Source organism: Bombus vosnesenskii, unplaced genomic scaffold, assembly GCF_011952255.1.
Source record: "Bombus vosnesenskii isolate JDL3184/JDL3185 unplaced genomic scaffold, Bvos_JDL3184-5_v1.1 scf7180000013314, whole genome shotgun sequence".
Taxonomy (NCBI): domain Eukaryota; kingdom Metazoa; phylum Arthropoda; class Insecta; order Hymenoptera; family Apidae; genus Bombus; species Bombus vosnesenskii.
The window spans coordinates 4,761,953-4,789,712 of NW_022882960.1; the positions used below are offsets into that span (position 1 = coordinate 4,761,953).

Consider the following 27,760-nt stretch of genomic DNA (forward strand, 5'->3'; position numbering starts at 1 on the left):
CCCCCTTCTTTTTCTAAATTTCAAAAATTAACACTTTACTTTTTAATTGTCTGTCTATAGAATGTTTAAGTAAATATTACACATATAAAACAAGATTACACATTTGAACATTATATACTCTGATCTAGACTGTTTTTGATTATTCATGATCTAACAGTACCTGTTGAGAAGATTAAAATTCTTCTTTCCTTCTTTTCTGTTTTAGATCTCCAAAGTTTCATTTTTGGTGATATATTAAACAATAACTGATTGTACATATTATATCTGGCACTAGAAAGAAATTTTATTGTTATAATATGGAATATGATATTTAGACAGAGTAGTGAGTAAAATATAATAGTTAGGAAATGTCTGATTCAAGTAAAATTAATTAGAATTTAAAAAATTGTCAGTATTTATACATGTATAACATATTACTGTGTTACTGAAGTTTTATATAATAGAATTGTTTACTAACACAATTATATACTGCGATTATCTCAATATCACTTTTATTTTCGAGCATATCTTAATTTTATAAAATACTCCCTTTTCCTACACCACCAGTGATACATATCTTATTTCAATTGTAAGCTTTTTTCTTTACAATCATTAAAGATGTAATCTATGTAATAATCATGTTTGATAAGAAGTAATTAATATTTCTTGTCCAAACTTGATAGAACTATTTCTGCTCGTTTTTCCACGTTATACGTGTATATTGTTAATTTTCCGCGATTCGATAAGAACTATATCGCTCGAGGTGAAAGTGAAACACACCTTCTTTATCAGACGTTAGTACTTATCTTGTTGCTGAAAACGATGTCCACGATCATTATCAGACAGTACTCTTTTATCTGACCATGGTTTATTGATTTAGCGGTGCCCAAATCCCATTTATACCATATTCATTTATCAAATCACCCATTTTAGTTCTCGACTATCTTTTGTGTAATATACTGACATCTAAGTGTGGTTTTATGTGAATATTTTCTTATCTCTTTGTGCGATGTTCAACTAAAAGTCGAAGAAGATAAAATAAAGATCTTCGTATATCACAAAATTTAATAAATACGAAATATTCGATAATAAGTTTCATTTTTGTGGTGTATTAACGTATCTATTCGCAAAGTGTAAAATGACGATTAGAAAATATAGGATAAATAACAAACTTGAAGATGCGAAACATAATAGCAGATATGAGAGACGTAGAAGAACGGTAAATAGATTTATATTTTCTACGTAAATTTTTTGAACAGTTTGGATAATAATAATTAGTGCTAGTGATACCCAAATATGATATCCAATAATTTCTAGTAATTTTATCTACAAACATGTGAATTTCAGAATTTATTTAGGTTATATTTATATCACTTCCTATCATCGAATAAAATGATAAACAAACGTAGCGATCATAAAGGAGCGTTCAGACGACCAACATTACATATCGTTAATATGTTTAAGATTCTCAATATCATCATATGTAAGAGACTCTCCAGGCGATCAATATATATTGTCAATACAACATTGAAAACTTTAAATATTGGAAACAGTATCGATAATAATATTGATCATTTGAACGCTACTTTACACAATACTTCACATCATAAAAAGTCACGTTTACTTTGAAGCATATTGGTACATATAATATTCCATCTCAATCAATTTATATTTAGATAAATAGACAGAAAGAGTTTTATTTTTTCTAAAAATACATGTAACTTTACTTTCAATAATAAAAGTAAAATAAAAGTTTCATTAATAAAATCTAAAACGAAGATTCGACTAACTTTCTGTTAAACATGTTGTGTAATTTTAATCTATTCTTTGGAATTGGAATTCAATTGAAAAATATATAACAAGTATAGAATTAATTTATAATTAATTATAAATATAATGTTTATAATAGTTATAAAAGGTTTATTATATTCTTTGTCCATAGCTCCGAAATTCCGTAACTGGAACATTACCTAAGCTGATCAGTACTCCAAGGATGGGTACGAGAATCTGCGAGGACCAAAGCTACAAAATATCGAAACCAGGGAAAAAAGAATGCCAAGACAATCGGAAGAACAGGAGAAAGGAATGTGCAAATCAGGGACAGAAGACCTGTGCGAGAATCGGTAATTGTCTCGTACGAGTTCTCGCCTGTATTTTCGACTGAACGACATTGAATACGGGGCCAAGACGAAGAGGAATCGATGACATTGACAGATTCTTGAATCTCTCACCGAAAGCTAATTTCTTTCCTACCGTTTTTCGTATCTTTGCAGCATTACGTGAAACTTTTGCGATAAAATTTTTCGAAGTTTCAATAGTATTATGATATGACACTGAATTATGATACTGATTTAGGTACTAAGGATAACAACGTTTTGCGTTTAATCGATATTAACATTCGTCCGCTACATACTGCTGAAAAATATAGTTTATTTTACAGATTTCCTCTCGTTTTCGTGAAGTATCTTTTATTTTACTTTAGTTTCGCAAACAATGGATGCTATACGATGGCAAGAAAGCTGAAAGAGGCTGAAATCTAATTATTATACGTTTGTTAATGTCCCTTTCCGCTAGTTTATAGATACTTTCGGATATAACGTTCCTCCTCGCGAAGTGATATTCTCTGAGGATAGAAAACTGGATTTTAAACGATTCAAATATTTTTCAATTTTAAATAATCGTTTTGAAGTTTACATATTTTATTGTCTTCACATTTTTTATAGAGATATTTACTTGTTGTCTAATCACAGTAAATTTTAATTTTGAGAAAATATTGTAATGAATTTTGTACATTGGAACATTTTTATTGATTATTTGTATCTATTCTTTCTTATAAAATAATAACAATTATATTATTATTTTTTTAACCAAGTATTTATAAACCTTTTGGCAAAATTGTAAAAGTAATTGACGTAAAGCAAAGCAAAGAAAGAAGCTAACTTAAAACTCCTAGCAATGGCTTTGGCAAGTACCATTTTAAAATCAATCAATTTAAAGAACATTGAAAGGAGATTGATCTTACATATTTTTAAACATCCTTTGTGTTATCTTTGATACAAAATTTTACGCGTCCTTTACAAATAAGTTCTCTAAAAATGTTTAAACAGTATTTGTAATTTTATCATAACGGAGACTAAAAATTTTATACAGGCTGAGCTACTATTTCTGTCATAATTTCTCATTTCTCTTCTACATTAATTCATATCCTGGTATCTTCCAGAATAATAAAGATAGAGGGTACCAGATATTTTTCGTACAAATGGTAGTCAACCTGTTTAGTATTTTTAGTTTTCCATCGTCGCTATTATCTGTATCCTGTTATACGTTAACGGCTACGTTCGTTGTGTTCATAATTGCTGTTCAAAGTATATAGCGTTCAAATTGTGAGTTAGAGCGTGGAACCATGGCTGGTCCGTGTAAATACGACGTTCAATTATGCAAGCTTCGTTTTTGCAACAATTTTTCTATGCTTTATACCAAATTTTTATAAACAATAACAGCGATGCATTTTTCATGATCGTCATTACCTTTGAAATTACTGACTTCGAGTGAATCATTACGTGGCTCGAAATCAACAACTCTGAATTGTCCCTTTAACAACGAAGAATTTTGGAGCTCAATTAAAGGGGGAAATCAATTTGGAGTTGGTGCATTTAACATCCGGTTCAAATCTAGACAGTTGGTTAATTTCTTTAAATGATATCGATTCTTTTCATTCTAAATATCTTAACTATTTATAAAAAGATTTAGAGGACTATTATACACTAATAGATAAGTTACAGAGAGCGTTAAATATGTTATGAAGAATGGAGAAGAAATGATACTTTATTGAAAAACACGATACAATGAAGATGTTCAGAAATATCTAGAGATACTGTTTTTATCTTTCTTTATATATACATATACATATCTTACGTTCACATACCTGAACGCTTAAATAATTTCTTTGTTAATTCACTAAATTAATGTTACATACCATACTTCAATAAGTGACCATTCAACGTATATTTGTCTATTGGTAATTAAGTCAATTAATTTCTTATTACTATAGTAATACCAAGTGTCTAGATTTAAATTGTATATAATATACCATTGTTAACATCGAATTTTATTAATAAAGGCAATGTCGTGTCGTTATAAAAAACACGAGAAAGATGACATTATTGAAACGATGTTCGTCGTTTTCATAGTAATTGTCATATTCGTTTAACAATTACTACTAGCTAATACCTTTCGCGAGCTAATGTCATAAATGGCCGCTTAGGTGTGTTCTATCGTTACCATTATACGTTAGTCATTAAATTTCGTGTTGCTATTTGATCGGTTAAATTTTATTCGCCGCGACTCGTTGTACTCAAATTATGGTAAGATCAAATGTTACTCTAACGAGTGTCGCTGAGTCTATTGTGTGTTAATGATTATTTAGAAATCGATGGAATATTGCAACCTGATTACTTGTTCGGATTGATTGCGTCAAATTGGTTGTAGAAACGACTAAATTCATTTTGAACCACTATTCGTAGTTGCTTCTTCGAGTATACACATGGTAAATCTTTCAATTTATCTTGTGCGTTTCCCATATAAAGTCTCTGTGAATGCCAAACAAGAAGTATCGAAGGCTGCAAATAAAGCTTGCAAGTGTAATGATAAATTTAGTAAAAATAAAATAAACATAAGAATTTCACTACCACTATATTAGTCCTTTTCTTGTAACAAGTTGAAAAATTGTAGAAAGATAAGTTTCAAATTGGTTAAAAATATGGAACAATTTGAGGAGATAAAGTTTATGAATTATATACAGATAAATTAGAATAAATATGTAAAGGAAATCGTTAAGAAAATCTAAATATTGAATGAAAAAGACACAATATTTTTTAATATTATAGTATGTGTAAAATTTAATAAATCGTACTTTTTCTTGATAATGGATACTGAACAATAGCTTAAGTACAGCTTGGTATATGTATAAAATTGCTTATTGTAGTAGCGAATTAATGTTAACTTTACTTCTTTCACAAAAAAGACATATACTTTCTTATTTTTTCAATTTTCGGTGCTTTACTTTTTTTCTCTAAATGTAAGAAGTACAAAAGTGTAAAATATAGTACTTGTTAAAGATCATGTTCTATAGCAGTTGCATATAGAGTATAAAAAGTAAAATTTATTACAAAGTTGTTAATATTACAAAATGAATTTCGCAAATATTTTATTATTAAATAATTATATCATAATCTCTGCCTCCATTCATAATATATCTTGAATTTTTTAAATAAATATTACTTTGTTTATTGTTCTAAAAGTTTATATATTCAGTATACGATATATATTCAGTTCAAATTCGATACCCATTTTCGAGATATAATGGCGTCGTACATACAACGTAGTTTAACTACTTAACGTCAATATTGTTATTGTTATTATTAAATATTAGAAATTAACAAAGGGACGGTAAACCTATAAGCAATTTGTCGAAGACATATAAAGATCTTATCGATTTTAAATATTTAAGCAAATAACTGTTGAGTGTTCTAACCTATCTCAGTGTGTTAGTGCATCATACATATATCTCATATTCGTGATATTCATGTTTGACGTTTCTATTCAGACAATATAAATCTGTACAAAAAAAATGCATACAACTGGAGATTTTGTTTTGCACGGTGGTAGTGCAGAATTTGCAAACAGACAAAAATTATTGTTTGATAAATTGTCAGACGCAGAACAAGAATGTAGTAAAAATAAAATGGTCACTGAATCTATGGAATCTACACAGGATATTGACAGCGAATCAAACTATTCTCAAATCCTGAGAGCTGGCCGTAAAAGTCAAACAAGAAGGTTTCGTGGTAAAGAGAGTATCTTTAAAAGGCCAGAAGGCCCAGCACCACGTGCTATCAGTAGAAACATACCAGACTTTCACAAAAATCCTCATAAGTGGAAGAAATACAGTCTGGATGATGTGTCCAATGATGATATGACTGAGGAAAGTAATACAAGGGCTGCATTATCGTTTTTAAAAGAATTAAAGGCAAGAAGATCAGTGGGAAAAATAGAAGAATCCGAGGGAAAGGATGCAGATGAATCTGATTTAGCTAAGAGGAGTCAATCCAAAATAATGTTTAAATGCAAGAAACAAAAAATATCAATGGCAGAAGTTGAATTTAAAAAACCTGAAAGTAACACAAATGAAACAGACAATACACCAATTATCATTGAAAGTGACGATAAGCCAGTCTTTAGGAGCAGTAAAATTATTATGCCAGAATACGTTGTTGGCCAGAAAAAGAAGAAAAAGAATAATAGAGAAATACATCTTATGAAAATAGATAGAACAAAACAACTTAAATTAGATCATTTACAAGAACCTGATGAAGAGGAAAATTGAATATATATGTATATCTGATATTAATATTGTAAATTTAATTATAGTTTTCAAGTTCTCTGTATAATGTGACCATTTCATATATTTTAGCAGTTAATGTATTTTGAATATAGGAGTAATAAATATACTGCACATCTTCTTAGGTATAGAACATTCCATATTTTGTAAGATTTTAATTCTTTTCCTATGTTGACATGTTATAGTAATCAGAACAGGCTCCTATTTTTGAAAAGTGGGAACGAAACCGCTTTGATAGGTTCTTCCGGGAACGATGCGATTGCGCACTAACCATCGCGGGTTTCGACTGTTTCCTGTCGGCTTTAGTCGTAGGCTATTCAAAAGTCGCTAGTCAGTTGTGACTATTTACGATTTTCACGCGTGTGATGCCGACTAATGCACAAAATACAATCTATTGGACTTTGGTAAGTGATGTAATATATCCTTGAAAGATTACACGTTTCGCTAAATAACGGTGAATAATTTATGTATACAATTGGAGGGGGAAGAATTCATAACCTGTACATATACTATTCCGTCATCGATTCAAAATGGCGTATTACCATTGAACGAAAAAACGTAGATAAAATTTTTATTTCATGGTGCTAAATCCGTCGTTCGTGTTTTTATATTTGGTGAATTTAATATTCTTGCTAAGAGAGCAAGAAAGGAAGAGGTTATGACACAGTTCCCGTGTGTGTCGTTCTAGGAAGTCCGTTAGTATATTCATAATCGGGGTACGGAATTAATAATGCAGGAAATCGTTCTAGCAGCTTTCTCCGTAATATCGAGTCTACTCATAGTATTTGGCCTGGTGCTGCTGGGTAAGAACGATAGATAGTAACTTTTCGCTATTGCTGCGCTACAGAGTGTTTCGAAACATTGTTATCCGGCCTGTCGAATAGTCGTATAGATCTAAAGTCGAAAATATAGTAGGAGAGTTTGACTATATACATAACTTTTATCGTCACGTGTATGTGCAATTTCGACGGCTATTCTAGGTTTCGAACAGTTAAAATTTCTTTTGTTTTGTATCTTTCCCCTATAATGTATACTATCGACAAGGTATTTACTGTAGTTATGTCGTACATCGTTTGTTGTGTGAATTATATTTTCATCATACTATGTATTTATATAGTGTATCCAAATTCGATTTGTGATTTTTATAGGATCTCTTCTTTACATGCATCTTTTGTCTGTCTTTTTTAGGTTGGTATTTAGTTTGGAAGTTTTTCCTTTCAAGGTTCAGGTTTGTCCGGGAATTATTGGGTGGAATGAGTGAATCCTCTCCTGTAAATGACTTAAAGAATGGTAGATCTCGCATGAAAAAAATTCGCAAAGATTAAGGACACGTTTTTATATTTGAGACAAGAAGATTATTAGAAAGAGAAAGATCATCAAAAGAAGAAAATTGACCAAAGCAAAATTGTTTTTTATTTATATATCTATAATATTTTAATTTATCAAAATGTCTATAAATATACGTTGTGCTACGACAGATGATTTATTAAATATACAGCATTGCAATTTACAATGCTTGCCAGAAAATTATCAAATGAAATATTATTTATACCACGCTCTTTCGTGGCCACAGTTGAGTTATGTGGCAGAAGATGAAAAAGGCAGAATAGTAGGCTATGTCCTTGCTAAAATGGAAGAAGATTGCGAAGATAATCCACATGGACACATTACTAGTTTGGCAGTAAAAAGGTCACATAGAAGACTTGGTATTGCACAGAAGCTTATGAATCAAGCTTCCAGGGCAATGGTTGAATGTTTTGGTGCAAAATATGTTTCTCTACATGTTCGTAGAAGTAATCGTGCAGCTTTGAATTTATACACAAGCAGTTTGCAATTTGAAGTATCAGAAGTTGAACCAAAATATTATGCTGACGGAGAAGATGCTTATGCTATGAAACGCGATCTTAGTAGCTTTTATTTGGAAAAGAATGCAGCAAAAGAAAAAACAAACAAAGATGGTAATACGCACATACATACTGGCAGATGCTGTGATCGTTCATAGTCAAATTGGGATGTTTACCTATAAGACATAACTGATTCCACACGTCATTAATTCAATACTGTTGGAATTCAAATCAGTATCATATGTATGAATACATATAATATTTTTCATAAATAGATTTCCATGAAAAGTGCACGAAATAATCACGAGTCAAGCATCATGGCTTAAATGTTTGACATATTATTATTATGAAAATTTTGCAAATACTTAGAATATTAGTGTTCATTCGAGCCTTACCTGAGACATATGAAATGTTTTATATACCGCTAAAAAAGGGGTGTACTTGTTAATAATTATACAGCGGATAGGAGAGAGACGAAACTAATGTATGTAACGTATGTTCAATGCGGATTGAGTTAAAAAGTTTCTAACAAATGTATCATTGCGTGTAGTTAATCAATATATTGTGTTATTTAAGACCTACGACTCTTAATATAATAATAAAGACTATAAGCAGAGATGACAATGAAGGTTTTATCACTTTCTACCTGTGTATTCAATTAATCTTTATTGAACCATTGAAACTATAATATACAAGTAACGCGCCAGTATACAAAATTATCACCCAGATTTCACCAAGCAAATTAAGTGCAAGATGATACCAACTTTTTAAAGGAGAACACTTTTTAAATATTTATGCTCGTCATTCCATCTTTATATCTGCGTTACGTGAAACGATTTTAATTATCCCTGCTGTTTGTAAATACTTGATGCACTTCCACGAGTATGATTTTATGCTTAAAAATTAATGTTTGACGATTGCACGATTTTTAAATATTTCGTTCCTTTCTTTGTCACTGCTGCGTTGGTACATTATTGTATTTGTGTATACATTGTAATAGGAATAATTATAATATACATATATATGTATATATATATATATATAAATATACTTATGTACACAGTAAATGTCCTTAAAGTAACATAATTGATTCAGTTCAGAAGGACATGCTAATCCGATACGTCGATTAATTTTCCAATTTCATAATCGATCGATTATATATATATATAATTTATGCAAGATTAAATTTAACGTAACGGTAATCAATGAATCATCGATATTTAATGGTTAACCGAAAGTCTTCGCTGACAAAGACTCCATTGATAAAACCTTCCATAATCTTAAGAACAGTTTTCGATTGTAATATTGTTTCGGTGTAAAGAAAATTCCAGGTACGATGTACGATCAAACGAAATGACGCGAAACGATAAAGGCAATTGTGTAATCTGTGCGTTTCACATTCTTTTTTTCTGTTCGATGTAAAGAGAAAAAAAAAATTCATTTCACTTAATAGTACGTCACGATCAATCGGAATACGATTTTCAATGAGAATGTGACAAGCACCTATTGATATATCGCCTATGTATAAATTCTAAATATACAGTAAACTCTAACTGCCTGAAAAATGCGTTTTATCTTACAAAAACGTTCCACCAATAAATTATAATACAAGTCTCGTAAACGAGGTTCATGTTCACGCGATATGCTCCGATTATATAATCTCTAAAAAATAAACTATAAGCTATATCGTGGTGAATACTCCCTAATCGTAAGTGCCGGATGATCGCCTTAATTTCTTTTCTCTTTTTTGACATTTCGATTTCTCGCTCGAACGATCTTCCGTTTTCTTTTTCCCCTGTACAAAAGGAGAAAGACAAAAAGGCTGCGTCTCGAAAGGCGGAAAGTAAATACATGTTTTGAATGATACAATCGATCTTAAAGCTGCGACACAAATGTGCGGTTGTCGATTACCTTTCGTAATACCTAAGAATGTAGTTTTTCACGGTTAATCGGAGAAAATAATTAGTACAATTTATTAAATTTAAAAACAAATTCAGCAAAATCAGACATAGACGTTGCTCATATTTTTCATAAATCTATATTATCTTTTAACAAAAGAAGCAGTCCTGCCGATTATAAAAATTATTTAATCCCTACGCCCTATGCCTCTAAAACTAATTTCTACGATAAGGGAACGATTCGATTGCTATGAAAGTTTTATAATCGGTAGGAGCGTCGTCGGCCGATGATAATCGATAAAATGACCGTGTATAAGGCGTATCGTTTCGTACTGTTTCCAAGTTATTGTTTCTGCATCGTTCCTGTAAAGGGAACACGCTTTGTAATCGAATTAGGTTATTGGAATGATTATAAACAGTCTGCAAATCCGATGCAATTTCTTTTTGTTATCATCAGTGTGTGTTTACGATTGATCGAATAATGCTGCTGGAAGAGCCTGTAAAAAGGCCTGACACGAAAAAGTCGTGACATGGCGGTAAAATGGTATAAAATTCGTTCAAAATTGGCCTCTAAAAAGATAGCGTTCCTTGCGTTCTTCGAATTTGATGTATAAACGTTAATGCCATAAATGTAGCTGTTATAAAGTATTCTCGATTAGAGAAAATTCCTTTCTTGCATCAGTGGCTCTTTCTCGCAGTATATATTAGGCTGTTGCGTTTGTTCCATTTTCTCAATGTTTTTAATCTCCTTCCATTTAAATCCAATTAATATTTTCATTGCAGTATAATCTATTGTAAATATGCGTCCAAATGAAAATGTTTCATATTTTAATAGAGTTTTCTCTTCACATGATACACACCTAGGACGATGATTAATACGCTGGCAACGACAACTGCGTATCAAGTTCGAAATGATCCTCGTTTTCAAGCAAACAATACACCGACGTCTCGAGAATTATTTCGAACACGTTCTACACGTCGCTTAATTGATTCCACACCTCTAGCTAATGAACGACACGGTTACATGGTTTCCTAGAAAAGTCTACGTTCTCTATATTCTCGAGTACATTACAAATATACGCTCGTCTCGAAGGAGCTTTTCCCTTACGTTCTATATACCTGTGGCTTTGGCAGTTGCGTATCTCTAAGTAACGATAGGCCTCGAGAATTCTTTATTGCGTTCAAGAGGGAAGGATGTCGTTTCTAGTCGGGCGAAAAAGCAAGTTGGCGTTTCCTCTCTGGTCCAAATTCATTTTCTCGTCGATTAAACAATCAGAAATTCGTGTATCTACGATCTACTTTGCTATCATCCGAGCCAAAAGACGGATTTCTTTTGTTTATAGCTGTTCGTTAAAACAAATCTATCAATCAATAATCATATAATTTTTACCATCATTTATTTAATTTACTTCGAATTTCTCTTCGTCGTTAAAATCTCTACGTTTGACTGGACGATTAAGCATCGCGATATTCTAACAGGTGAGCCGCTCTTTTCTATTAAATCGGCAGTGAATACACGCTACGACATATATTTTTATTTTCCTTCTTCCAATCGATCCTACTGTCGCATTACGTTTCTAGCGAACAGAAACTTAGGATTGTAGAAAACAATCCAAGGAACTTGATGGAGGCGTCGTGAATTTCACGTAACGTGACTTCTTCCTCGAAAGAAAAATAACAAATAGTTCTCAGCTCGCGTGTATCCAAGATATCTCTTCTTTTTCTCCTTTACCCTCTTTCGTGTCAGAGATTAGGATCTGATCTTTGGATGCTCAAGGCTGTTGCGCAGCGTGAATCATGGCGACCTTCAAGTCCTTGGCCAAGTGAGAGACGTCCACCACGCTGTCGACCATTTCCTGAACAGCGGATACGCTTGGGAAGAATTGTGCCGCCTGTTTTGTCTTCGACACGGTCTGACCCAGAGCCTCGTTTAGAGCGTTCGCGCACTGTAGAACGCGTGTTCTCACGTCGTTCCTCGTCACGTTTCTGTGCACCGTGTCACCGATGTGCACCAGTCTATGAGCACTCAGCACCACGAACTTTCCATGCGCTAGGAACACCTGCTTTTAAAAGATAGAAAACGTTTCTGTTAATTTAATTCTATCACTTGACCTCTTTTCACGGTCACAACGTTTCTTGATTTTTTAAATCATAGGTTTTCTTTTCCCTTGTCTCGTTTAATATCAATGAAGCAATACTATCCAAAGAATTAGCGAATAGCGTATGTTGGTAAAATATTTATCCTCTTTAAAATATGTAATTATTAAAGAACTCTACTGTATTGTATTCTTTCTACATATAAATAGTAGTCAATTAATAGTTAAAAGATAAGACAAGGTGATGAGCTAGGTGGAATTGAAATTTCTAAAAGATATGTATGTATGTAAGACCCAACCGGAGCCTAAATACCTGTAAACAAACGTATAACATATTTTTATCCGCTGTTTCATCGCTATTTATTTTCTCGTACTCTCTTGAACCTAATTTCCTATTTTATCGTTCATCGATTTCAAATTGAAATATACCCTCAGTTAAAACTACAATACTTTGTAGTAGAAAGAAATTCTACTTTCCCTACTACAAAGATTCTTCGAATTAAAAATCCTTTTATTTTATCATACTCTTAAATTTGACTGTTCATTTTGTTATCCCTTATTACCAATTAATCCCGTTTTATCCCGTAAAATGGAACTTTTCAACGCTTCTATCGCACCACAATCTCTGTCTTCGAATCTTAAATTCTAACTCGAGATCAAACCCTTAATCAAAATACTCCGAATACTGTAAAGTTATCTCAGTAATAATACTCCACGAGGCCTTATTTTTCCATGGCATATTTTCTTGGCTCATGGTTCATCCGAAGGACAATGGCCATTTAGATTTCCAGGTTTACGGTACTCGCCTTTGGTGGTTGGTTATGCTCGACTGTCTGCATGAAGGCGTCAATGGCGTGAGTCAGGTGATTGCCATGTGTGATCACCTGGGCGGCATAGAAAGCCAGCAATTGTTTGTCGTTGGGATCCATGGGTGTCGGTGTCGTGGGTGGCATTTGAATCGTGGCATTGTCCGACTCGGACACCAGGAGATCGTAATTACTACGTAGTTCCTGTGGCAGCGTTGCCCTCACTTCCTCGCGTTGCTTCGCGACTACCTCCCTCGAGTCAAGATTTACGTAATCGTAATCCTCGCCGGCGCCGCTGTTGTTGCTGCTACCGGTTGAAATGATCGACGACCGTTTGAAGAGCAGGGTCGAGTTGCCCTGTTTTAGACAAATTTTACAGGTTCGATTATTTTAAGGAATTCGATTACGAGCTCGGTTTGTTTAGGGATGAGAAACGATGATAAGACTGTACGTGTGATTTAAAAGTAGTTGGAATTATCTTGTGCGATGAAACGTAGGATTCTAGATTGGAACACGATGGGAAAAATAATTGTCGTTGCAATGAAATTGAAATCGGAGAAGAGGCTGTTAGAAGAAAAGGGGAAGGAATTTGGTTACTGGACATTTCTGTGGAATGTCAATTAGTAAATTTTTAGCGTATGTGTTTGTGGAAAGCAATATTTGATGATGATATGTTTTCTACCAAGTAAATTAGTAAGTTTATTATAAAAATAGAATAACAAATTGATAAGAAGTGGGAAGAGTGATCTCATAATTGACAAATAGCGTAGCGTAGCGTGAGAAGATGATTAAAATTTTTGCAGCTACCAGATAGAACACGTGAGATTTGAAAAATTTGTCTAAATTTTTTATCAACGTTTTTATGTTTAGAAAAATACAGACTTTCTAGGGGAGAAAGTGTAAGTCAAAATTTTGAGAATTCAGATATAACGTAGTTTCACTCTTAAAAATGTTATTCCTTCAGATTTATAATCAAGTTACAAGCGTTACTTTCTCCGCGATATTTTTCATGACTTAGCAAAATATAATAAATATTGTAATAATAATAGACGCTATATTATGAAAAATATCAATGGACCGTCATACACCACTATGATCCTCAGTTTTCACCATATTTTCCTCGATGGTACTAAAGTTCTTGAATTTTCATACGCGTCTATGAAAAGATGAGAACGGTGTCGGCGTACCGTACGATTAAAAACAAGAGAAAGATGTTACATAAACAAAGTTCGTAAATGCCTTGCAAGAAAGACACGCAAATCATAAACGACTGGTTCCTCTTTTGATTCTACGTGGAAACGATGTGAATTTTGTATTCACGAGAACGTACGGCACTTCGAACAAGAACCTCGGTAAACATGACCAATCGATCGAACGATGATCCAGTCGCTTAAAATTTCACTATTCTTGTTAGAAGTTTGTAATAAAACATTTACAACCTTCTCTTTATACAACATCATTTTCTTATTTTCAATCATACAATATACACCGATATCGTTTGGCGAGACAAAACTGAAACACCCTGTGTACGACGTATCGAACCAATTATACCAGTTAACCAATTAGACGCTCAAATGGCTAATCCTGCGTGCTTTTTCGCGTCTTCTTTTTTCCCGATTCCACCAACTAGAGAGATTGTAATTTCGTTTCTATTCGATGCTCACCTGAATGAAACTGGCGACCTGACGAACGTCTTCCGTGAGTGCCTGAGCGCACGCGATCAGCTGATCGAGTGGATCCGGTTGCACCGGCGGCAACAGCGAGGAAGGTGGCCCGTTTGTAGGTGTCGGGGTATCGCCACCCCCGCGACACAGTTTACCCGCGTCCCATTCCATCGCGTCCAGTTCGGACGCGGCTTCCTGCACGAGCTTGTCAGAGTCGCGGAGAGCCTTGACCAGGGGTCGTAGCTTCGAAGCCAACCCTTTGTCCGGTGCTTTGCCCGCATTCCCCAGCGTGCCTGCGCAAGAATACAAAAATTATGTGTGTAGAGAAATCACGGCAAGTCTCTTGGGAGAATCCTTTCCGGCGTGGCGTCGTTGATTCGACGCGGACCAATTGTTCCACGTCGACAGCCACTCCGCCTCGAGATTCGCTCCGCTCTTCGTGAAACTAAGTCGAGCATGGGGAGAGGAATTTTCTGTCGTCGTCAATGCGTGCATCGATGGGTTTGCAAGCGTAATTAGAAAGGGGGAGCGTTTTCTTTTTGATGGACGTTGATCGTAATTGCGATTGTTGCGTGGGCGATGATGATGTTGGGACGACGTTAAGATTGCAGACTGGTACTACAATAGTTGTATATAATGTGATTTCTTTACTTAAAAATAGACTACTACTACTACTATTTCAGAACTGAAGGCTATCGAAGTGTTATCACTTCCTACGCGTCGTCCGTGTTTGTTTTCAGTCGATTAAAAATATCCTGTTAACCTGCGCAGTCTCAAACCTTTAAACATACCTTGAACAATTGACAAACTCTAGGTAGAATGTTTCAACTACTCGCTTCGTGTGTTTCATATATTTTGTATACTTTGTATATTTCTTCAAAGGTACATGCATGTTTCATATTCGTATCTTATGTCCATTATACAGGGGACTGTATTCTTCGAACCATTTGTTAATCTAATTTACTGAACCATTTGGTTAAGAAAAAAAAATTAATAGAAGTACAATTCTCCTATTCTTCCTTAGATTCTGATAATAATATGAAAATTCAAAATTGATACGTATATATACAATGGAATGCACGTAATGAAAACAAACTCCCGTGAGAGACCAAACCAATGAATGGATCTGATTAAGAATTACGACAACGACTAGATATTTCTCTTCTCCAATCATCAGATTTTCAATTCACGTCGAAGGAGAACCGGATATATCTTCCTCGTATCAAACAAATAATAACGAATTTATGTGAAATTCCGTACAGTATGTCTATATTTCAGCAAAGTGAGAATTACCTTCGGCAAATTCAGCCAGATCGTGCAAAGACGTTCTCAGCCTGAGCGCAGCAAGCCTAAGATCCATTAGGGTGGCGTCTAATCGTTGAGGCGTTCTCCATGTGGGGCTCACGAAACCGAGTAACCTGGCTATCGCTGCGGATGCCTCGCTCTGCAGCCTTTGCAGACCTTCCAAAGCGGAGTCCAACTCCAGGGGAAGCTCCTTGCTAACTGGAACGTCGTAGATCTGCTGCGTTTGCGGCGGAGGTGGAGGTGTCGGTGTTTTCGGCACGGGCGTGTTGTGTCGGGACGGTAAAGAGGATGCTGGAAGACGCGATCGAGGTACATCGTAATCCTGTGCAGCCAGACTGGATCTGAAACGAGGCAAACGTTTTGTCAGTATAATCCGTGTATACAGTCTTCGCTCGTAAATACGATTTAGCAGTATGAATTATGATTCGTTCGCTAATTAGAACTTGGACATTACGATTATCGTGATATGTATAATTTTGTGTGCTAGATTAGAAGATTGGCCGCGTAGTAGTGACACACTTATGTGAATATGAGTGTGTGGAAGTATATGTGTGCGCGACGTCTCGAAAAACAGACGAATGTAACTGTTCCGTTGGCAGTGTGGTGTGGAAGATGGCGAGACAAAGAAATTGCTGAGACGCGTGCAAATGTATATCGACGAAGATCCTGTACATCGTTTATTAAATAAATCTAAAATTATTTTAATATGAATTCTAAGCGTAACCTTAGTGTTCCTTTACTTTTATTTCGGCAATTAAGATGCACAATTCTCCACAACGATAGATCTTCTATAGATCTTGGACAAAACGTGATACACTGGAGTCTCGATTAACAGGATGTGAATTAACGAAACGATCGATCAATGGACTGGTTTTCTTCTTTAGAAAATATCGTAAAGCGGGAAAAAAGAAGCGAAAGAAATTGTCACATTGTGATCGAGGATTTTCTGTTCTGTTTAATATTAATACAATAAATCCGTTTATGATGTCGATATTTATAAAATAACTCGCAATAAATGAAAACAGTGTTATTCGATTATCTTAATAGCGAGTGTCATAATTGGTTCGGATAATCAAAGTTCCAGCGTAATTAACCTAACTATGGGAGAAATTAAAGTTCTTAATAGGTTTCTAACGATTTTTCAAAAGCATATCCAATCTTTGCTGTAAATATACACATTACGTTCATGAATGTGAGATTTGCGAACATATCTAGACGCAAGTGTTTGAAGATTCGAATTGAAACGTCGGAGGAAACAAGCTTGCTATTAGTTTCGTTTCGCTGTAATTAACTTTAATTCGTTATTAAAAGTTTATCGAATCAAATTTCAGCAAAGTTTCCCGAGTTTTAACTTGACGCGCAGATTTTCCATTAGCGTAGCGAGTTTCTACAACTTTTCATTCAGCGCAATTTCTATCATTTGCGGAGACAAAGCAAAACGTTTTTAAAATCGTTATATTTAATACGTTAGCGTGGAAAGAATTGATACCTACGATAAAATTTCAGATTTTAGGATCGTTTTCAATTCTTAACCAACCGTTGTACGATAAATTCCTCGTAAAACATTTTACGCTAATGCAACACCGTGTGTATTCATTCGAGCGTAAAATTTCTTGTCTCTGGTTTGTCTGCCGCTGTTCTAATTTCTCACAGAACCAAGAAAAAGAACTAGCCTGAATTTTATCGCTGAAAACCTAGCCATTTCAAGAGCCATCTAAAGCGTATTTCCATTTGGTTTCAACTCGTTTCAGTTTCCTATTCATTTAGCCATTAGGGGCCACACTTCCATCGAGTACTATTAATCAGTGGCAACGAAAGGGATGTAGAATAGAAATAATAGTTCCAAAGGAATAGTTCCAGAAGTAAGAAGCCTGTTATCCTAAGTACTTTGTGCTATTAAGTGATTAAATACGATTGATGTTATCAGTAAAGTCGAACGATTACGAAAGTTGGAAGACATTGAAAAGTACAACTTTTTCATGGAATAATGACAGAATCACAGTTATGTGAAAACAAAAAAAAAAAAAAAGAAGAGAAGAAGGTAACGAGAAAGTTATTTCTGCTCGAATATTAATTTTAGGTCATAGAGTTTTATTTTTCTCACTTCTTTTATTACTAGATGCTATTAATTAAGAGTAATATTTATTGTTGACAGTTTACAGCCAGAAATTACAATTATATCTGTTTAAACAATCTGGCATTGCTTTTAACAAAGGGAAATTTGTAAAATTTGGTTCTATATTTCTATAATCCAAGGGTGGATAAAAAAGGATTAATCGTCTTAAATTTGGACTTTTTAGTAAGACAAATCTCAGTGTTGGCAAAGTAGTTCCTTAAAGATATGGTTTATTTGTTATACGATCTATTACGAAAGAAATAATTTTCATAATAGAATCCACGTCCTAGACCAATTAAAGTCTCGCTGAATTTATTAAAAAGATAATTTTCTACTGATAAAAATCGATTTAAGCTATCAAAATACCAACGATCACTGATTTGGCAGAAAAGTTTGAAATCAGCGAAAAAATTGAGAAACAGTACGTGAGTCTTAAAAAAATATTGCGTATTGGATCCAATATCAAAAACGATATTAGTGCAAACCATTTATGTACATAAAAAGTTGTTACTACACAAAGAACGCGTAATACACGCGTGTCTCGCAATATTTATTTAAATATTTTCAACATACTGATAAATTTTTATGAATCACTAGCATATTATGTAATATGTATATCATTCTATACTGAACGATTAACAAAATTTTATTTTTATTTCTATTCCCTCTAAATATCACGTCTAGGTCTTTTACTTCGAATATTTCACATATTTCCTCGCACGCTATATACGTTCTGTATATTTTTACACATTTCAGTTTCCCATAAATGCATAAACATACACAGTACGTATTATATCGCTTGAAAATGATCGATGTCTTTTTTTTTTCTCCATTCTGTACAGGTGTACAAAGCGTGTAAAGTAAAACTTTTTCGACTAAAAGAAAAAAAAGAAAGAAAAAAGAATAAGTAAATTCTAACCGAAAATCGTAAAGGAGACTATGACGAGCGTCATTCTATTTTTTTTTTTTTTTTTCTAAACCGTAAATGGAACCGATTTCTCCGAAACTGCAGTAGGAATGACCGCTGTTGGCACCGGTCCGGTATTTAAGCTCGAGCTTCTCGAAATAAATCACTTCCTAGCAGCTGTATGTCTCGTTACGCTAGCGAACGTATAAAGTTCAACGTACTCGATGTTGATGCCTCGGCATAGTCATCAGATAGCTGCCGTAACGAAAAGGAAATGCTAAAACCTGGTTTAACGAAATACTAAAACTTCAAAAGCTCGAAAGGGATACGGTTTAATTTAAGGTGCACGTTCCATTAGAATGGATTAGCCACGAGTAAAGAATTTTAGGGTTTCTGGACGTTGTTCACGGTTATGCGAAGAAGTAAAATGCTAAATATAAAGATAATGGCTCGTGTCTGCTACTCACTGTTGAAACCTGTACAATGTACATAAGTTTTCTTTATTTAGACTCGTAGCGAATGTTTATGTTAGCATAATTTCTGATGATATTTGTGATCTAACGATGATTCTCCGTTATTTGTAAATTATAATTAACGATTATATTTCATATTCTCGTCATTTTGATATTTTTAAATTTATAACGAAGGAAAATTGTGTTTTTATTAGAAGATAGACGATACTGCTCGGATTATTTATTTATTTTTGATATATCGATAAGTTTTTGTGCCATATAAATTATATTGTTAATTTTATATATTATTATCATATACGTTGAAGGAACACGAAACTTGATTTTTATTTTGCATTCAGTTTGCGAAAAAACGTTATTTTTATCTAGAACCAGTGAAAGAATTGCAAGTAGAGTGAGATTTTTGAAATATTTCAGTGAATTCTTTTCATTCGAGTTCGTATATCGAATAACACACGCTAGGAAAACTAAACAGAACTTTAATCGACAGAGTATACAAATTAAAATTCACGGTTATTAAACAACGACATTTTTTCCAAGCGAAGGGAACATATTGGAAATTTGATTTCTTTTCTGAACAAGAGGTTTTTTTCCTGACAATTTCTTTTTCACTCTGCGATATAGAAACAAGCGCATTTAGAGTTCAAAGAAATCTCTGTATTCTAAAAAATGGTAGAAATTTATGCAGAGATGAATCTCAAGTTCGTTAAAACATTATGTTTTAATTAAAAATTATTTTAACCGTTGTAACTTCGTATTTTCCAACGTTAGCGCGTTATAATTATTCTCCTCCGTTGAAATACACAATTATGCGTTCAATTCGTTTTAAACAACGAAGCAGATAATCCCCATTGATTTCAGTTTTATTTAAATGCAAATTTTCCTGCAATTATTGGCTGAAACAGTGATTTTAATGATAAATAACAGTGAAAAGAGAGGAAATAGGGTCAATTTCCGATGAAAGAACACTTTTCCGAGGGATTTTCTAATAATAAATATCACGTTAATTTATATTAAGCTAGACTACGTTGATTAAATGTTTTTTCACTTTCTCGCGGAGAATTAATAGCAGCAGAATTTAATTAGATATCTTTTAATCTTCTACGAGCTCAAAAAGGCGTATTATTCTCTTTTATAAAAAAGATAGGAAAAGAATAAAAAGAAGAATATTAAAATAACCAGTTTCTAACATTTTATATATATGTCACCATGTAGTAAAATGCTCCTTGTCTTTCAAATATGCAAGCCATTGTAATCTAATAACTTATTAACCGACTAATCTGCAAATGTGTATTTATTTTTAATAAAACAAACCTTAAGCTTTAGTGCATTATGTTTCCCTTGCAAATACATAGAAATACACGTATTACTATTACTCAGAATTGATAAAAAAGAAAAGGGAAAAAATGAAAAGTAACATATCCATATTCTTCTCAATTTAGCTGATTATTTTATCCAATGAAGAAACTTCATGGATTCCAGTTACGATTACGATATCATGTACGACATTATCTTACAAAAGATATTATTATGCATCTATTTTCGTTTTCAAGAAAAAATTCAATTATTTTTTCCTGTCCACAAATAGATGCAAAATTTACGTGTCAACGGATTAACCGAAACGTCGCCTTAACAAACGATCCCTCTAAATCTCCAATGAGACGTACATCCCATCGAACAACAACGAAAAAAAAACTTTCACTACTGTAGCTAAGTTTTTACTATAAAAAAAAAAAATTAAAATGATCACACCTCAATGGAGTGATCCTCACTGATAACTAGAAGAGAAATTTCTTCCTGAGGAGTAAATCGAATCATCATTTACCAAACGATCGCCCTGTACTATCTATCAGACGCTAATCCTGTTAGACAACGATAAAATAAAAGATCCGCTTGTCTAGCCATCGTATATCCTCTAGAGATCACGTACCGATTCGATCCGCTGAGGGATCCATCGTTGGTGAGGCTGGAGGCCGAGCTGCTAGGGGTAAGGGGTTGCAATGGTCTGGGCACGTCGTAGCAATCGAGAGGCGTCACGCCGGATCCTCCAGAGCAGTTCGAATTCGGTGTGCAGGAGGTAGGTGGCCTGGGGATGTCGTAGCACGAGGGTGCCGGACTTGGACTGCTCGCTGGCGATGGAATCACGGGGACAGCTCGTGGTGGCACGTCGTAACATTCGCTCGCGTCGCCACCGTTGTCCACGGAACTTCTGCTGCCAGTTGTGTATCGTCCTGCACACGCATATTCGCCAGAAAATTAATTTCAAGGCAAAATAAATAGTAAAATGTTGAGAATTTGGTTTTGTGATTGTAACGCATTTTATGTCTAAGCCTGAACGATTTTGGTTCGATATAACGTTCAGGCGTTTCCCATACTCGTTTCAGTTTCAGATTTTCGTATTACAGCGCCAAGATGCTTCTAAACGAGATTTCCATCTGTCAGTAGAAATTCGTATTTCAAGTCTGACGTTTACAGGACGTCTTCCCTTCAGATCAGATGTTTGTGACGAAAGATCGCGAAGCAATGTTGCTCCATACTCGTCGGTCTATTCTTATTATTGTACATTTGTAACTTTTGTATACAGCGGTGTGTTTATAAATAGGGAAAGTTCTTACAGCAAATTTATAAATTTTGGAATTCATTTTTCTCGAAAACGTGGCTTCAAAAGTGAAAGAAATGTTATTCTATATTTACAATTTCTTACTGCGTGTACAGCGATCTTTGGCTAATTGTTCGTTTCTGTGCAAGAAATTAGCCAAGTTCGCGTATACTTGACGATCTTTCAAACTTGACGAGACTGGAGAAAAGAAAAGATTTTCAGTTTTCAGAGATTAATGCGCGTTTTCACTCACAGACGTGTATATCCTCTCTACACTCGACTTATTTCCTTACACAAACGGTACCAGGAAATTTATTTTCTTACGCGTCGCTATATTATCTGTAGTTTTCTTATATTTCGCACGTCGAAATTACCTCCAATAGCGAGTATACACCTGCATAATTAACACTGACCTGAGACGATCGATGTGCGTACTTCCAAACCTCTTGCAAGAGGAAAGAAAAACTCAAAAAACGTCACAGATATCCAAACTTCCGATTATCTGATCTAAACTGCAATAAATAACTAATACTAATACCAATAACGATAAAAATAATATTAAATAACTGATACTATAGCACGACTAATAACGTATAATAATTATTACTTTCTGAATGCAACATAATCTATTCGCTACTAAATTTATTGCCTATTAGAAACAGATACGATATCGTCAATTTATTTACTAAATATCCGAACAATCGAGATACCATTGTTCTCGGTAGGCGAATTTTTCAAACGGCTCGTTGCGGACGAACGAGGTTAGTCGGTCGATAGGAGAACCGTGACAGGATCAGCGATCTTTCACTCCACAGATTGGTTAAGGTCTCGCGAGATAGCTTTGTAATTTCCTACGTTAATGGCCCACGATCGCGGAATGTCCCGGATACGTTGATTCGTGAAAGGAACCAGCAGGCTATTTTTCTTCGATCATCCGAGATAAATAGCCCCGGTACCGGACACGCGAATACGCACAAATAAGATAGCACACGGTACATCTTCTTCTTCTTCATCGTCCGTAACAAATGGAGTACAATAGCTGTGATTCCTTTCAGCGATTGTAGCAATTTTCTTGTATCGTTCGAATACAATTACGCGACAGTTTTTGATCTTGTCTCGACAAAACTGACTTGGTTGTTGATTTCGTTTTGCTCGTAACATGAAAGTTATTTGAAGATCGAAATAGTTTTTCGCGTAAGAAACGCAATTTTCTTTTAGTTTATTTTCTTTTTCCTCAAACTTTATTTCAACAACTTTATTTCTCAAAAACTACTTCTCTCAACGTAACGTAAAGAATTTTTATGATTTTGTAAAATGTCTGTTAAATATTGATAACGTAAAGTGGACTCGTATGGATTTATCGATTTATTGAAAAATTCGAAAGTCATATTTTCTGTTTTTTTATGGGGCAGAAGTTTTAAAATTCAGTAGGCTACGAACCAATCGCGTATCGCGTCAAAACATTTTTCTACCTTTCTTTTTTTTTTTGCTTCTATCATTTTCGTGTAACTTCGATTTTTACGATACTTCCTGGATTCATTATCTGTTCTTAAAACATCCTCGTTTTCGAAGTTGACAGACTAACAAATAATAGAAAAGCTCGCGATCTGCAATTTATCTCAGCTTTGAATAATATTCTAATAAGCGATTGTTGATCGTTTTATTTATTATTGCTACGTGACAACTACGTGAGAAAATGACGATTATATTTACGAATATCCTGTGACATCCTTCAGTAAATATTAGAAAATGCAACGTAACGATCAAACATTTAGTACGAACAGAGAATTTCTGGCAAAAAGTATACGATACATGAAAGCGTCCATCTACGAACAATAAATAAATAAACTTCTACACGTTTCTACAACTTCATAAACTCGTTTCGTATGTCTAAGGAAGTAAACGTATCGAAACATGAATTTCCTAGAGTTTCTGTAACGTTTTCCTCTTTTTAACTACAATTTCCGTACAATCTTTTCAAAGCTCTTTTGCTTTGTAACCGAGCGTATGCTGTCTGTGTGTGTGTGTGTTCCGTATCGGTGCAGTAAAAATTTTTCCAAGTATTTCTACATTATTGATCTCTCGATATAACACCGATGATACAAGCTGAAAGTTTTTATCGTAAATATTGCAACATTGCGTATACGTACATTCACGAGTCGATATGTGGTTTTTCGAATGGAGATGGAAATCGTGTTCGCAATAGCGCCGTTTAATGAAAGAAATCGGCGAATAACATCGACGTGCTATCGATTCTCAATAAACGCTCTCTATGGAAATATCTTGTTTTCAACCGAATACCCAGCAACAAAGGTATAATGGCCGATTAAACGGATTAAAAAGATCGCTTTGTCGTGATATCTGTACATATCTAAACCTTCTCGATATACAGGATGAGCCAGCTGAAGAAAACCACTTAAATATCTCCTTTGTTGCTAATGTCATGAAAAATGTTTGTAAGACGATTTGAACGATTTCCAATTTCCAGGTAAGAAAAAGTTTTCGATTGGCTCCTTTTTTTTCTAATTTTTTTTTTTTCAAGGTCATTGTCGTATTTTAATATAGGAAACGCGTGTCCGTTCCTGTTGCATCGTGTCACGGACGAGAAAGTACATTTGAATATGCCTGAACCATGAGCTTCGAATGACCTTAGACACCAAGAGGATGATGACATTGTACGACGATGTTAGGATCTGAACTTACGATATGCCACTCTATTTGTTCGATGCAAATTACAAGGCGTCCGCTTCTTTATCAAATACTTGGATCGCTTTTCAGCATTTTAGACCAAATACTTTGTGTTTCTCTTTTATTCTTTTTTGTTTCTTTCTTGAAATTTGCAATTTCATAGTTACACGGAAGATTATTTTCCAATTTCGAGGTCGTGGAACTTCGTTGACCCGGCAAAGAAGCAAATAAGAGTCGAGAGTTAAATAGACAACTGACGGAAAGAAATTTCAATTGTCGCGAAATTGTAAATACATTTTTATCTTATTGTTACGTACGAAGGGCCGAAAGAAAGCGCGATAAAGTGAAAACTACGATGAACGTTGAACTTCAATGGAGAAACGCGTATATGCTTCTACAATAAACGTTAAATAATAGGAAAGAAACATTCGCTTTTATATCTATATCGTTTTCGAAGAAAAATGCCTTTCAAACAATTTTTCACCACTTTTCCACTCCTTTGTACAGTTACTCTCTGACGCAGTATCGGAATGTAAGTATAATATTCCAGAATAAATGTAATAATTCTGATTGTTCTGTTAATGAAAAAAACATGCGATAAACTGCTCTATTTTTTTATAATTTTTTCCATCGGAGATGAAGCGAGAAAAGTTACCAATTTCAAAGATACTAATTGAAAAATAGATCTTCTATATTTGGCATAATTTTATATTCTCTTTGTATTTTCTGTGTTCTATTTAGCATATTTCTAAGTATGAAATGAGATTCGTACGAAAAGCATAATAGATAGATGAACAATTATTCCATTCGTTGAAATCGTTCGATACTTCCTGTTGCACACGCGTGCCAAAACAACATCCGGTGCGCAATTTTAATAAAACGCACGCGACCGTAAACGAGATTCTGTATGAAACAAGAAGAATACAAATATATGTAAATCTATTACGAAAATTATGAATAATGTTTATTCGAAACGAAATAATTAACATTATTCTCTAATATGAATTGTTTATGCAACTTTAATCATTTCATGATACTAAAATCAATATTTGTCCGTACATTTACTCGCGGAGTGATGTTAATTGAAAAGTATGCAATCGCGCTGTATCTCCAGTTTAGTTCTGTTTAACTAAAACGTTTCAATTGGAATTCACGTTAACAGAACGATCAGAATATAAAATAACAGAGTAATCTCTGTATGAATAAAACGACAAATATTATAAAAATATTATAAAATATTACAAAATGTTACAAAATATTATATTATTAAATATTACAAAATATTATAAAAGTACTATAAAAGAAATAATTTTATTCGAATACAAAGTACCGTTCGCTGGAAATTTTGCAATGCCTCGTTAAAGTATCAATTTATATTTTGTACAAATTTCTCACACACGAATAAAGTTAATTCTTATATTCTTATTTTTATATCAACTTTTATACTAATCATAAACAATATATACGTATACATTATTCGAATGAAAAATTAAGCAATATAATTTGAATAATTTAAATCAAAGTTACTCTTCAGCAAGTGAAATTATCTGTTTCTATCCAGCTTTTTATTTATTCATATTACTTTTATTAAAAAGCCACGTCATGAATTAAAGATTAAATAGCGTGACTACATGCAAATGTATACGTAAGGACGTTTCATTTGAGAAACATATTTCCACGCAATTTTCAGCGTACACTCTATGAAACTATTGAAGTTGCTACGTCGCGAACGAATCGTTGGAGAATAAAACGAAGGGTTGCTACGCACCTGAGTTGTGTAAATGCTCGTTATTCGAATTCAAGGGTGAATCGTGCCTGGAGGGTGGAGCAGGACTTCCTCGGCTCGCTGGAAGATCGTAAAGGTACACGTCGCCGCATTTCTGTGGCGTTACCACCTGCGCAAAAAATCATCAAACGCTCGTTAATAATCGTTCAAAGATCAAAAGATTATCGACATGTACGTTGGGTTTTTCCTTGACAAGTCGATACCTTTGTTTAAATCTATGCAAATTTTCTCATTACGAATAATTAAGCGCTCGTTTGCCATTTTCTCTTATTTTCCGAATACTTTGTAAACCTATATTTAAAATATAATATTTCTATAAAATTTCTAATGTACATAATTTAATATCTAGTAATATAGGCTTTTATCTTAGTCTTAAGAAAATAGAACGTCAAAAAGCACCGAGGAAATGAAGATTTTGTATCGAAATTCTGGTTAATATATTCAGATATTTATATTTATGGAAGCTATTCTCCTTATAATTACGCGCTGAATACAAAACACGTTTCAATCGACTGCTCCTTTATTTCTCTTCGGTTTAATATTTGCGACGTTGTGAATAATAATTTTGCGAAGATGTTGTTTAACGAAACGTTTATTATAGAATTAGTGTTACATATTTCGCGAATTCAACTGGTATAGATAAAAGCGGAACGTAAATCCGCTCTAATAATCCTAAATGGAAATGTAACCTCGGGTAGCACATGCATGTATTCTGATTATCAGAATGAAAATGTTTTGCTGAACGTTACGAAAATGTTGTATATCTTCCAAATCGATTCGTTACTAGTCCATTAAACCATTCGCTTAATTAAGCAATGAACTATGCACGACAGATTGATAAATGATGTCTAAATTATATGAATTCATACTGACGATTTATTTCAGAATGCATATCTTTCATCAATATCTGGAAAACATAGTAAACTGAATTGTATAATTATATTATCAACGGTAAAATGGAAAAACTACATGTGCATACATTACAGCGATAAAAAGATATACATTTTTCATCAACGGCAATGATTTATTAAGCTTTTTTTAATAGATTGCTTGAGTGGTCATTTTTACGAAAAGCCTAAAATTAGAAGAATAAAGAAAATTAGAAGATTTTTGGAATGAAGAAAAAATTAGAATTTGGAAAAATTCCTTTCAATCTGCTTATTATTATTAATTTACAGGAATACAAGAAACTCTTCTTGCGC

The 27,760-nt window shown here is 33.8% G+C and overlaps 4 protein-coding genes across 8 annotated transcripts in view; 3 read left to right on the top strand and 1 right to left on the bottom strand.

Annotated features, from left to right (window-relative positions):
- Positions 1-4,661, top strand: part of LOC117235209 (BTB/POZ domain-containing protein 6-B) — a 34,122-nt gene extending 29,461 nt beyond the window's left edge. For both annotated transcript variants that reach the window (XM_033497029.1, XM_033497030.1), the window contains one exon: positions 1,922-4,661. In XM_033497029.1, coding sequence (XP_033352920.1) covers positions 1,922-2,143 — 222 coding nt within the window. In that variant the 3' untranslated portion in view covers positions 2,144-4,661. The remainder of the gene's footprint in view (positions 1-1,921) is intronic.
- Positions 4,662-5,318: 657 nt separating this feature from the next.
- Positions 5,319-6,503, top strand: LOC117235211 (protein TSSC4). The gene has a single exon (XM_033497034.1). The coding sequence runs from the start codon at positions 5,609-5,611 to the stop codon at positions 6,362-6,364; it is 756 nt and encodes a 251-aa protein (XP_033352925.1). The 5' UTR covers positions 5,319-5,608; the 3' UTR covers positions 6,365-6,503.
- A 142-nt stretch (positions 6,504-6,645) lies between these two features.
- LOC117235212 (N-alpha-acetyltransferase 11) lies at positions 6,646-8,847 on the top strand. 4 transcript variants are annotated; one of them, XM_033497036.1, is made up of 2 exons: positions 6,646-6,783; positions 7,568-8,847. In XM_033497036.1, exon 2 carries the CDS (start codon positions 7,827-7,829, stop codon positions 8,379-8,381), a length of 555 nt encoding a protein of 184 aa, XP_033352927.1. In that variant the 5' UTR covers positions 6,646-6,783; positions 7,568-7,826; the 3' UTR covers positions 8,382-8,847. The 4 variants fall into 4 exon arrangements, with proteins under 4 accessions (XP_033352927.1, XP_033352928.1, XP_033352926.1 ...); XM_033497037.1 differs by lacking the exon at positions 6,646-6,783 and adding an exon at positions 6,856-7,074; XM_033497035.1 differs by lacking the exon at positions 6,646-6,783 and adding an exon at positions 6,861-7,182.
- Positions 8,848-8,872: 25 nt separating this feature from the next.
- The window catches only part of LOC117235210 (breast cancer anti-estrogen resistance protein 1), a 165,625-nt gene continuing 146,737 nt past the window's right edge, over positions 8,873-27,760 (bottom strand). The window contains exons 4-9 of the mRNA XM_033497031.1: positions 26,541-26,667; positions 21,416-21,716; positions 15,981-16,333; positions 14,688-14,980; positions 13,024-13,380; positions 8,873-12,181 (exon numbers count right to left, since the gene is read on the bottom strand). Of these exons, the coding sequence (XP_033352922.1) occupies positions 11,894-12,181; positions 13,024-13,380; positions 14,688-14,980; positions 15,981-16,333; positions 21,416-21,716; positions 26,541-26,667 (1,719 nt within the window). The 3' untranslated portion in view covers positions 8,873-11,893. The remainder of the gene's footprint in view (positions 12,182-13,023; positions 13,381-14,687; positions 14,981-15,980; positions 16,334-21,415; positions 21,717-26,540; positions 26,668-27,760) is intronic.